This window comes from Micrasema longulum, unplaced genomic scaffold (assembly GCF_059751315.1).
Source record: "Micrasema longulum isolate JH-2025_06_02 unplaced genomic scaffold, ASM5975131v1 h1tg000018l, whole genome shotgun sequence".
Classification (NCBI taxonomy): domain Eukaryota; kingdom Metazoa; phylum Arthropoda; class Insecta; order Trichoptera; family Brachycentridae; genus Micrasema; species Micrasema longulum.
Window position 1 is genome coordinate 37122 of NW_028277226.1, and position 13427 is coordinate 50548.

Sequence of the window (13427 nt, forward strand, 5' to 3'; positions counted from 1 at the left end):
ATCAATTTAAGTAATAATAAATGTTAAGTGAAAGATAAGAATAAAGATTGAGTTAAAGAAATAAAATAAAGTAAAACGAATGAAACAATTTTTTTAATGAAAAAAAAAGAGAAAATAAGAACATGTAAGATGTAAAAAATAAACTAAAATTAATTTTCAGACACAAAAATAAATATTAGGCATTCGATTTAAGAAATACAGGAATATTTTTTTATAATCAAACTTTCTATCAATGTTCCTTCCAAAGTTTTAAGAAATAACCCTCTTCTTCACATACCTCTTGTTTCATCTAATTATAGGCAAAATTCATATTTATGGCGAACTTTTAATAATTTTAATGTAATTAATAAATCATTTAACATAGATTTATTTGAAAATAATCTTAATAACGTGCGGCGTTTGCTTTCGAAATAACTCGTAGTATTTTTTTCTTTTCTTTTAAATTTACATTTAATTACTATTCATTTTATGTTCGAGAATCTTTTTTAACTTACTGTGATGCTACTTGTGAAAACCTGTAATTGGCTTATTTGTTATTTGTTTTGTTATATAAATATGTGATAATTATAGCTGTTGGTTATCCAAATAAATAAAATAAAATAAAATAAAATAAAATAATCATTTGCTCCATCATGATAAATGTCAATGTTAACTTTTTTTCTATTTTGTTATAAAGTCTTAACATTCTTGCAAGAGAGTTAAAATGTGTTATATGTTTGTAGACAAAAGATTGGATTTCATCCCCCAGGGAGTCATTAAGATTACAACAGGGATGGATAACATTTTAGAGAAGAAAATATGGAAGTCTGGATGATGGGATTAATTTTTTTTTAAAAGGTTTGTTTTATACATTTAAAGGAAATGTATTCCATTTAATTTGGAATTTTACAGCGTTTTACATTGTCGATAAAGCAGTGCATTTAGACGGTAAAGCCGATAAAACTAAGATGGTAATATTACGTCAGATTCTGACATGGCCGAAGTAAATAAATAATATAGATTGTTTGAATAAATCATAAAACCAAATTGGAAAGAGATTGACTTAATGAACTTTAATGTCGTTACTTTGTTTTTACAGAGCAACACAAGTATTTTATTAGTTTTTTAATGTTTTTTTATTAATCAATATGTTTTCATAAATGGTACACGTTTTTTTATTCCAATACAAATCTACTTTTTATACATCTAGTAAATGTTATAACTGTAACTATCTAAAAAAAGAGACGAACTCTTGTGCTTGGAGAGTAACTTAACACTGTTATAGTTATTTATTTATTATATTTTAAAAAATTAAATTGAATATACGAGTACACGAGGAAAAAAAATAAAAAAGGATATAAAAAGAAAAACAGAAAATTTTAAAATATCAATACTAATTAAAGTAGAATGCAGGGTTCAAAAAAATTCTTTAAATTTACTTTAAATTTTTAAATTGATATATTAGTTTTAATCGTTTTTAGTTCATTAGGGAGATTATTGTAATTTATGATACCTTTAAAGACAAAGCTATTTTGACCATGACTTGTGTGGAATATAGGGGTTTTAACATTATTTTGGTATCTGAGTGACTTATTCATCTCATATTTTTTTCTTCTTTATAACTTTGTATAATGGAGTTTATTTTATTAATAGTGTCTACTGCATGAACTTTAAATAACTTAAATAGAATTTTCGTATTGAATGTTGAGCGTTTCTTTGAAATTATTTTTATATTTAATCCTTGTACTATTTTAAGAGGGTTTAATATATTGGCATATGCACCACCCCATTCAACGATACTGTATTGTAACATAGATTGTCGGCCTCGTGGTGTAATGGTCAGCCCGTTTGCTTGCCATGTGAGAGGTCTCGGGTTCGATTCCCGACATGGTTGTATGTAATATTTATTTGAAAGGGTGTTTTTACACCAGAATATTTCATAGTCCCTAGACTGGAACCTGAAGCGTAAGACTGATCATCTTACCTTCATGTAACAAAAATGATCAAGATACGCTGCGATTGGTGTACCAATTCAGTGCCCTATGCACCACTAGGTGCGTAAAGGAAATGATGATGATGAACATAGATTGTACAATTGAGTAATTGGCTGTTTTTAAATTATCGATTTTTAAAATATTCCTTAATCTAATAAATATGTCAACAATATTTTGAGTTTGTCCAAATTTTTTTAGACAAGGACTGGATTCGACTCCCTGGGAAGCTGTTTACATTAACATATTACAAATCTACATGGTCCATGAAGAAATATAGAAATTGAAAAAATAACATTTTCAGGCGTTGCCTAGTATGTAGGTGAAACAATTCAATTAGATGAATCTCACTCGCATAAATAAAAGTTTTAGCTCTTTAACTTCACAAACATCAACATATGAAAGAATTGAAGGAATAAAGATGTTCAAATATAGGCAGAATGGTGAATGTTACACAGTGAGTAAAGTGGCCACTTAAACCAGCCATTGACAGATCATAAGCCCTGTAGATGCCTAGACTTCTATATTACCTTCTCTTAAATGTTCTTCATCTCAGTTGTAATATGTTAATATTAAATATGTGTTAATACATTTACTAATACGTTTTAACTAATTCCCTTATATGGGGTCTTTCCATTTTAGGTTTTGGTCTATGTTTACACAAAGATATTTAATTTTATCTGTCTTATCTATTAGTGAACATGTTAATCAATTGAAAGGAATTAATATTATGTACGCATACATACATACTTCTATTGATTTAGTATTTCCTATATGGTACTAATGAGATATATTTATAAACTTAACTGCCAGTTTAACTACCACAATTAACTTTGTATAGATGCATACGATAGTAAAAATAAATTTTCGAATATAAATCAACAACACAAAATAAACTGCATTTAAATGAATTTTTTGTCTTTTTTTAAGAAATTGCAAGGTTTTTAATCCTTCCTGAACATTTTGACAAATGGAGTAAGTATTGAACTTACTTGGACGATTTGGTTTTTATGTTGAAATAAATTTTAGCCAGTACCTGCATTAGTTTACTTTACAGTTCTGGAATTTTTATTTATTTTATTTTTATAGTATAATTATACATTTTTACAATTAAAAAAAAAAAAATCACTTGTTATATTTTTACTAAAACTAAAATCTCACCAAGCCACTTTTTGTAGCTTGTTGGTGAAGATTATATTTATACTAACTTAATAATATTATTTACCAACAATATTTTGAGTGTGTCCAAATTTTTGTAGACAAGGACAGTCCTTGTCTACAAAAATTTGGACAAACTCAAAATATTGTTGATAAATTACCTGGTCCATGAAGAAGTATAGAAATTGAAAAAATAATATTTTCAGGGGTTGCCTAGTATGTAGGTGAAATAATTCAATTAGATGAATCTCACCCGCATAAATAAAGGTTTCAGCTCTTTAACTTCACAAACATCAACAGATGAAAGAATTGAAGGAATATAGATGTTCAAATATAGGCAGAATGGTGAATGTTACACAGTGTGTAAAGTGGCCACTTAAACCAGCCATTGACAGGTCATAAGCCCTGTAGATGCCCGGACTTCTATATTACCTTCTCTTAAATGTTCTCCATCTCTGTTGTAATATGTTAATATTATTTACATTTATAAAAACAATGAATAACAGATAAAAATTAACAGCCGGAAAGATCAGAATAAACATGTTTACACAAATAATAATATATAAATTTATTTTTTAAATTCAAGAAAATATATGAAAAATTTAAATATTTACACCTAATTCATATATTTACTCTTGATTGAGTATGATGATCACTATTTAGCAGAACCCACAGGAAAGGTAACAAAAATGTTTTTTCCATCTATTTACCATGCTTTTGAATTCAGGAAAATGCAGCGTGCAGGATACGAACTTACACAAATCCTGACAGGACATGGCGGATTTCTGAGCTATTTACACAGATTCAAAATATCTGAGTTCAACACTTGCCCATGCGATGATGTTACTCTCCAAGATGTCTCCCATCTATTGATGCATTGACCCTTTTTAGTCTGCAGAAAATGCAACTGGAGGCGCGATGCAGAGGTCTAAATGAGGATTTACACGATGTGCATGTAGTGTTTAGTCATAGGGACTTGTCAAGAGAGGTAACATTATACATGACAGATATAGTAAAGGCAATAAAAGGTATCAATGATAGCAGGACACCAAATGCCGAACACTCTTCAAGTGGATCGGAAGATCTGTCGAGGAATTACAATGGTCCGCCTTCTCCTGATGAGTTTCTGTGGTTTCCTCGTCACTAGAGCAAATGCGGAGAAGCTCTTAAAACAGGTCACAGCCGAAACATTACATAAAATACATAAATAAAGTTTTTCATTGAAGTAAATTTAATGTTTTTTTTTTAAGCAAACAAATAAATAACTATCGCTTTGAAGTAAATATAAACCTAGTACATTTCAAGCAAGGTAAAAGAATAATGCAACTCACATATAAAAAAAAATTAAAAAAACCTGCAGTAGTCCATCAATACGAAATATTTCCCCCTGTATTTTGTCTGATTTTTAAATAGTGCAGATTCAAGGTGATGCGATGTCGTAACATGTTTATTATTAAATCAAAATAATTACGCGTCATATAAACATACGTATGTAATCTTCTATAGCCCCCCGGCCAAGGATGACGAGATATATGGATCTATAGCTTCGTTGCCAAATCGATGCACATAATTTGATAATACACACATCATATATAGGTACATTATTACCATAATCATGAATAATAAAGTTATTTATTTCAGTGACACATATCTGCGTATTTGACATGTAATTCTTTATCAAAGTAACGCCTTTTTGTCCTACGTCCAAGGATTTTTTAACTTTGCATCCTGCTATAAGTCATCACACAATATTTTTGTTAGGTAAATAGAGCGAAAGCAAGCTAAGGAGTGTTCGTCGGAGTTGTCAGCCGATGAAAAGTCTCATATCATGAGTAAACAAAGAAAACTGACACACTCAAAATTCAAATTTGTTGGCAAATCAAGAATGAAGAGACACAAAATATATATATATATTTTTTTACAGAAATTTTGTGACCAGCTGGGCGATTCTGAACGCTCTCTAGGAGGGGACAAACAGGGCGCACAGCAAAGAAGAGAATTGACGAACACAAAAGAGCGTGTAAACTTGGGCACCCAGACAAATCCGTAACAGCGGAACACTTTATAGATACAGGACATTTTTTCGCCTTTGAACCAAAAATTCTACATAAACCTAGTAATTATAGTGCACGAATAATAAAAGAGGCAATTGAAATACACCACACAGACATCCAAATAATATAAACAAAGACGACGGGCTTAAATTAAATTCAACATGGTTCCCAGCACTACATATGACAAAAACGAATAGAAATGTGCCTACTGCCGACTGCGACACGGTACAAATTACTAGTACATAAACATAATTATTATTTCCTACAAAACTAGAAATGTGCCTACTGCTGACTGTGACACGGTTCAAATTACTAGTACATAAACACATACATTTCTCTATAAAACACACAGTTTTCCCTGAAGATGGCTCCTGCAATGGTAGCCGAAACGTCGGATCAAATCCAACATACACGGTATCACCCAAAAAAGATACATAATATTGCTCTCTAGGAGGTAGGGAACGCGTTGTTAGCACGTAAGTGACCTACCAATTTCCATAAAACATTTAAGTTTGTAAGTGAAAATTCTAGATGGAAGTGACTTCATGGTAATTTATTATATATTATTTATTTTATTTTATTTGAGAAATCAACAGTTCTACATACATATTTATAGTAAACAAACAGATGTAGTGTATAAACTCAGAACTAATAACATATTTCCACAAATTATACAAAGTTAGTAAAGAAAATATATTACATATTAAACAAATACATACAAGTCTATTCACTCCACTTAGGAGCGGATGTGGAAAAGAAGAAGAAGTTATTTCATATAAAAATGTTATTTTCATGTACTCGTAAATATTTTTCAATAATCAAAGATTTTTTTAAATGTTTTATTTTTTATTATAGAAATAAAAGACGAGTGATACTTTAATCCACAAATTTGGAATATCCAGTGACCGGTTTCATCGCTTTCGCGACATCTTCGAAACTGGTATATTTACTCTGAATTTTTAGGGATTTAAAAACAATGCAAAAATAATTCATATTGCAAGGCCAATGCAAAGGCCATAAACTTGACAAACTAGAAATTCTCAAAATTAATAGATTAAAAAATAAACCCGACGTCGAATAACTTAATAAACAGCTAACTGTATCCGACAGCCCTCAATATCGTGGGGGTCGGCGCGGCTTCGTCTTCCTGGTTCCTCGCAATCGGCCCACCCGGCGTAAACGGGAGGCCTGGGAACCCGGCACGCGGCGATGAAAGCACCGAAAGCTAGGTCAACCTCAGTAGTCCTGAAAAGGACTTTCCACCCGGTCCAAGTGGTAAAAAGAGGCGAGCGCAGTCGGAGCGATCAAGGCGGCGGCCACAGCAAGGAGCGAAGACCGAGCGGGAGGCGGCGGCGGACTCGGGAGCACAGCACAGAAATAAAACACTCGTGTCGGAGGACAGCAGAGAACTGATTTATTCTTTCAAGTTACACGGCTTATAAAGCGTCGCTCGCCGCGCTAGACGAGTTGCCCCGTAGCGCCGCGCAGATTGGCTCGAGGCGGCGCGGGTGGGCTATCCCCACCACTGCCGGCCCTGCAGTAGCCACGAGCGGCGTAAATACGGGCGCGTTATGCGCGCGCGGGCCATTTCGCTACTAGCCACGACGAGTGAAGCACGTGTAACCAAACAAGCATGTAAATATTACAATAATACATAGTAAAACAAATATCGACAGTATATAAATTTCTATATATTTTCCCGGCATAGGTCGAGGCCGAACCCGCAAGTGACAACTGCGTCTTTATTAAGGGTTCAGCACTCGACTTACAGCTATGCCGGGCCCTATATTTATTGATAGCAACATTTTATTTTTCATTTTATTTTATTTAATTTATACAAATAATGCGGCCAACGTGGCCGTTCCTATGGGCGTTCATGCGCGTCCGGAACACTCCCCCCGTGCAGCTCGCCTGCACTGTGGACATCCCGGCCGCGCGGTCCCTCGTTAGGTAGAATAACTGCTACCTTCACAGCTGGTCTGGTGTAAGTCCCGCTTGTTGTCTTGACGTCCACCACACGAACTTGCCCGTCCCGGGCAGGGTCGGCCCGCGTTATCCTTCCTCGGGGCCATCGGTTCCGCGGCAAGTTGGGGTCGATGATAATCGCCAGGTCTCCCACCTGAAGGGGTGGCGCTGGATCACGCCATTTCTTGCGTTGCGCTAGCGTGGGTAGATACTCTGTCAGCCAGCGACGCCAGAACATATCGGCGATTTGCTGCGAGATACGCCACTGTTTGCGGAGACAGGCTCCTTCTTCCGACTTGTCGAAATATGCTAACGTCGGCTGTGTGTTGGCGGCTCCAAGTAAAAAATGGTTTGGGGTGAGCGGTTCGTCGTCGTCTGCCTGTGTTGAAATGTGGGTCAGGGGGTGATTATTGACCGAATACTCCGCTTCCGCTAGTACGGTCTTGAGCGTTTCCTCGCGAGGCGTCTGCTCCTTTAGCGTCGCTTGTAGAGCTCTCTTCACCGACCTTATGAGCCTTTCCCAGGCTCCCCCCATGTGGGGTGATGAAGCAGGTATGAACCTCCATTCCATTTGGCGATTCGTTATTTCAGTGAGCAGCTTGGGGTTCGTCAGAAGTTCGGCCACGGCTTCACGGAGCTCCCTGTCGGCCCCGTGGAAGTTAGTGGCGTTATCTGAGTACATCACCTTGGGACAGCCTCTTCGGGCGGCCATCCTTCTGATTGCCATGATAGCCGCATCACTCTCTAGGGATGAAGCGAGCTCGATGTGTATTGCTCGCGTCGTTAGGCACGTGAATAGGGCGCCGTATCTCTTCTCTCGCCGGCGGCCTATGGTCACTGCCATAGGCCCAAAGAAGTCTAGGCCACAGTGAGTGAACGGAGGCATGCGGTACGCTAGCCTGGCTTCAGGTAGTTGACCCATGAGTGGCGCGCGTGGTTTACTACGTGCCGCTTGGCACGCGGGGCATTCACGCGCTATCTTCTTCGTCCTATTTCTGAGCTTCAATATGAAGAACCGAGCTCTGATATCCGCTAGGGTTCTCTCCACGCCCGGGTGTCCACCCGTCGTGTGGTAGTGTGAGATAAGGAGGCGCACATATTGGCAATCGCCATCTAAAACGGGCGGCGCGACGCTTCCTGTCGCGACGCCCTCTGCGGCCTGCAGTCGGGTTCCCATTCGGATTATGCCTTCGCCGTCTAGGAAAGGGCAAGTCGCGTGCAGGCGACTTCCCGGTGGGATGGGTTTCTTTGTTTTAAGCATCTCGAGCTCCTCTCGAAAGGCGGTTTCTTGTGATCGTCTGATCCAGCTTACTTCGGCTGCTAATGTCTCGGTGGCGCGCAACTCGCGGTCCCCGCCCGGTTGTGCTGCGGGGACCGTGCGGCGGCATCGTGCGATGAATCGCTGCATCCATGCTGTGGTCCGGATGAGTTTTATCCAGGAGGAAAAACGCTCCGGCCGGGGAAGGGCCTCTTCCCTATTCGCATGACCGACGAAGTGGCGCGTCGGTTTTGCCTCTAACTGGTCCCCGGACGGCTTGATAAGGGCTTTCTCCTTAGGCCATTGGGCCTCCGGGCTGCGTAGGAATCGTGGGCCGTTGAACCACAATCCTCCGGGCCCTAGGTCGGGAGGGTCCTTGTCTCGGGTCCCCAGGTCAGCGGGGTTGTCTTTCGTTGGGACCCATCTCCACTCCGTCAGGTTCGTCAGTTCGTCGATTTCTCCGAGGCGGTTGGCCACAAAGGTGGAGTACTTCAGGGGGTCAGTCCGGATCCAACATAGGACTGTGCTGGAGTCCGTCCAGTACACGGTGCGCGTAATGTTGGCCCGGCTTTCTTTCTTCAGGGTGGCGGCCATACGGGCCGCTAGCAGCGCGGCTTGTAACTCTAGCCGCGGCACAGAGAGTGGTCTCAGCGGAGCCACTTTGCATTTTGCCATTACGAATTTCACTGACTCGTTGTTCGTAAAATACGCGACGGTGCAGCAGGCTTGTTCCGATGCGTCGCAAAATACGTGTAGGGTTATGGGGTCCGTTTTAGAGCGCAATGAGCAGCGCGGGATCGCACAACCGTTCTCGCTCAGGAGCTGTAGCCATTCTTGCCATTTCTCCACGTGGTCGGGCGTCAGGGGTTGATCCCATCCCGTATTGGATCGCCATACGGCTTGTAGCAGTATCTTCGCCCGGATCGTAAGGCAGGCTATGAAGCCCACCGGGTCGAAGATGCTCATGGCCGCACTCAGCATCTCGCGCTTCGTGGGCCTCCGTGGTATTGCAGGTATTCCTTCTTCGTGGTTGAACACGAAGTTGTCACTCCGAGGGTCCCAGACAATTCCCAGGATACGCTCCGTTGTGATCTCGTCGCCGATCGTGATGGCGGTGTTGGCGCGGTCTTCGTGCTTCACGTTGTCCAGGACGGCCGCCCGGTTTGAGGCCCACCCTGTGAGCTGGAATCCCCCACGGCTGAGTACGAGGGTTACGTCCTGTACCAGCCGTGCTATCCACGGCATCCAAGTAATCATCCATATACATGCGTTTTTCTATGGCTTCGGCGGCTTCTGGATATTCCGCGGCGTGGGCTTGTGCCACTTGATTCCTCACAAACTGGGCACTGCTCGGGGAGCACTTGGCCCCAAACATCATTGAGGTGAGCATGAACGTCGATGGGTCCTCATCCTCTTCTAGTCTCCACAGGAACCGTTGGGAGTGGCAATCGGCCTCCCGGATCCTGATGCGCAGGAACATCTCCCTGATGTCTGCGGCTATGGCGACTCGGCCTTCTCTAAATCTGATCAGGTTACCCAGCAGGGATGAGAGCAGGTCTGGGCCGGTGAGAAGATGCTCATTCAGAGACGTTCTTTGAAATTGCGCGGCTGCGTCGAACACTACCCGAATTTTGCCCACTTTATTCGGGTTTGTTACCGCAAAATGCGGCAAGTACCATTTGCGTGGATGATACGCGTCAATCTCTTCAGGTTTGAGTTGAATCGCGTAACCCTTGTTTACGTAGTCGGTTATCTTGGCCCGATAGGCGTTGGCCAGCCCGGAGTCCTTGCGCAACTTCCTTTCTAAGGAGCGCAAACGGGTTAAGGCCGCTAGGCGATTGCAGGGCAGAGTGTCGCCGTCCTTTGCCCATAGCAGGCCAGTCTCCCATCGGCCGGATGGGAGCTGTCTGGTGGAACTGCTCATTATCTCCTCCGCGCGCACGTCCACGACGCGGCGTCTCTCTCCTATAGAGACTCCCAATGAGTCTACTGCAAAGCTTTGTTTCACTAGTTCTTCTAGCTTATTGTCGTTTGGACTGTGTTCGGCGTGGAAATTCGGGTGTACGGTCCCTCCGTACGTCACTGGGCCTAGGGCGGTGTTCACTGTCATCAATCCATCCTCCCTTATCACAGGCGGGCCGGTGGACACGATGAGTGTGGCGTTGTCAAGACCGATGAGCATTCTCGGCTTGACGGTGGCTTCCCTTGCAGCTTGCGCACTACTCCGGTTCCGGTGGGGTAGATCCATTGACTTGATGGTTTGCGCGTTTATTTTAAATTCACAGCCGCCCGACACAATGGTGACACTTATACGATGTGAACACAGAGTGTCAATTGCACCACTCGCGCCCGAGATAACCAACTCTTCCTTTGGTCCCGTTACACCGATCGCCCGGGCGATGTCCTCTTCCACCAAAGTGACGGATGATCCTTCATCCATCAATGCGTGAATGTTTATTGTGCCCCGTGGGCCTTTTAAGGTAACCGGCACTACCTTGAATGTAATTGGCACTTCGGCTCTTTTGGTGAGCAACACTTGCTCATTGTCCGCGGGCGCTGCTGGCCCGCTTCGGTTTTTATGTAACAGCCGGTGATGGCTCCGTCGGCACTCGTTGCATTTCGCGGCAACACAATCGGGGGAACGATGGCCCGACTCGAGGCATTGAAAGCACACTGCTTTGTCTCTCACGATTGCCCACTTTTCTGTATATGTCCTTTTCGCGAACTCGCGACACTGCACCAAGCTATGGCGGTTCGAGTCACAATACACGCACTGAGGTTCTTGTGTCACCAATACATGACGTTGCGGTGTACGCTTGTCCTTCCGGGCGTTCTCGGCGCGCCTATCGCGCTTATCCGCTCGCGCGTTCTGACCATGCGCGGGCATGTCCAGCCCACCTGATGACGGCACTACACTTGTGAGCTCTCCCATCCAGTTCGCGAAGTCGTAAATGCTGGCCTTCCTAGGCCTGCTCATCCGGTGGCTGAACCAGAGCCACTTCAGGGGCATCGGCAGCTTGGCGACGAGTTCTGATAGCAGCTTCGGGTCGGCGAGGTAGTAGGGGTCGATCCCTTCGACGGTGGTGATGACGTTTCGGATGGCGATCGCGAAGTCCATTACTGCTTCCACCGAGGCGTCGTTCTGGAGGCGGGGCAGTTTGTAGGCCTGATGTAAGGCCCCGCTTATGAGGAATTCCGGGCTTCCGAAGTTGGCCTCCAACAGGCGGAGGATGTCCGGCACGTTCCGAGGGTGTAGTAGTAAACCCGTTACAATGTGGCGCGCGCGTCCTTCCAAGGCGCGGCGCAGCCTCCCAATGTTGTCAGCGTCACCAAGGCCCCACCGCTCCGTTGACTGATCGAAGGAGGCCTTGAACGTCTGCCACTCCAGTGGCTGACCGCTGAATGCCGGCAGGTCCGGCGGTGAGCCCGCACAGCGCGGGGCATGATCCCTCACAGTGTACGGCGATGAATAGGCGTGCACCTCGCCGGCACGCGGTAGCTGTGAGGCTGTAGGCCGCCCTCGGACGACCCATTCTTGCACCGGGTCTTGGTATAAGCCCCCCGGTGTTCTCGACGCGTAGTGGTTTGGCTGCTCCCGGCCATCCCGTCTCAGCGCTGGTTCGCAGACGTCGCGATCTCTCAGCGCGTGGTGCGCCGCGGTGGGGTGACCCGCCCGCGGTTCAAGGTAGTCGTCCCTCAGAGGCGCGGTGTCGATCGGCCGTTCACAGCCGTCTCGCCTATACGCCGGCTCGCGACCGTCGCGATCTCTCAGCGTATAGCGCGCCGCGGCGAGTTCATTCGTGCGCGGCTCGAATCCGTCCCTTAATGGAGCGTAGTGGTAGGGCTGCTCGCGGCCCTCGCGTTCGTAGCGTGCCGTGGTGAGATAACTCGCCCGCGGTTCGGTGGCGCCATCCCTCAGTGGTGCGACATCGATCGGCCGCTCACGGCCGTCTCGTACGTGCGCTGGCTCGCGACCGTCGCGATCCATCAGCCCACGGTGTGCCGCGGCGAATCCATTCGCCGGCGGCTCGGTGACGTCATCCCTCGGCGACGTGTAGCGGTAAGGCTCCTCGCGGCCTTCCCGTACGTGGCGTGCCGCGGCGAGCGCACTCGCCCGCAGCTCGGTGATGTCATCCCTCAGCGACGTGTAGCGGTAAGGCTCCTCGCGGCCTTCCTGTACGTGGCGTGCCGCGGCGAGCGCACTCGCCCGCGGCTCGGTGATGTCATCCCTCAGCGACGTGTAGCGGTAAGGCTCCTCGCGGCCTTCGCGTACGTGGCGTGCCGCGGCGAGCGCACTCGCCCGCGGCTCGGTGACGTCATCCCTCGGTGGTGCGGCATCGATCGGCCGCTCATGGCCGTCTCGTACATGCGCTGGTTCGCAGACGTCGCGATCCATCGGCACACGGCGCGCCGTGGCGAGTTCACTCGCCAGCGGCTCGATGTCGTCCTTCCTGGGGTTTGCCGCGGCGGAGGCCTCCGCCCGCGGTTCGGTGTTGGGAGTGCTGTCCGAGGCCCCTTCTCCTGAAGAGGCATTGGCAGTCGTCACGGCAGCGAGCATGTCCCTCAGCTCGTCGTACTGCCTCTGCTGTGCTGTGGTGTTTTCTTCCATCTGTCGCTGCAGGGTACCACAGGTCACGGTACCTGCCGACGAAGTGGAATCTCCGTCCTTGTCCCGCTGTTGATCTTCAGGCTCCGTACCGGCGATCCGACGCGCTGTCGAGCGAGTCGAGACTGGAGATCGGTCGACCGGCATGGTGACTGGAGGCGGCAGGAGACGATCCGGACTCTCGAAGGACCAAAATGTATCCGACAGCCCTCAATATCGTGGGGGGCGGCGCGGCTTCGTCTTCCTGGTTCCTCGCAATCGGCCCACCCGGCGTAAACGGGAGGCCTGGGAACCCGGCACGCGGCGATGAAAGCACCGAAAGCTAGGTCAACCTCAGTAGTCCTGAAAAGGACTTTCCACCCGGTCCAAGTGGTAAAAAGAGGCGAGCGCAGTCGGAGCGATCAAGGCGGCGGCCA

At 45.3% G+C, this 13427-nt stretch overlaps 1 protein-coding gene across 1 annotated transcript; it reads right to left on the minus strand.

Moving 5' to 3' along the window:
* Positions 1-7046: 7046 nt before the first annotated feature.
* LOC148285636 (uncharacterized) lies at positions 7047-13158 on the minus strand. The gene is made up of 2 exons (XM_088242584.1): positions 9630-13158; positions 7047-9580 (listed from the first exon to the last, which is right to left on the minus strand). Exons 1-2 carry the CDS (start codon positions 13156-13158, stop codon positions 7047-7049), a joined length of 6063 nt encoding a protein of 2020 aa, XP_088098710.1.
* Between the last annotated feature and the right edge of the window lie 269 nt (positions 13159-13427).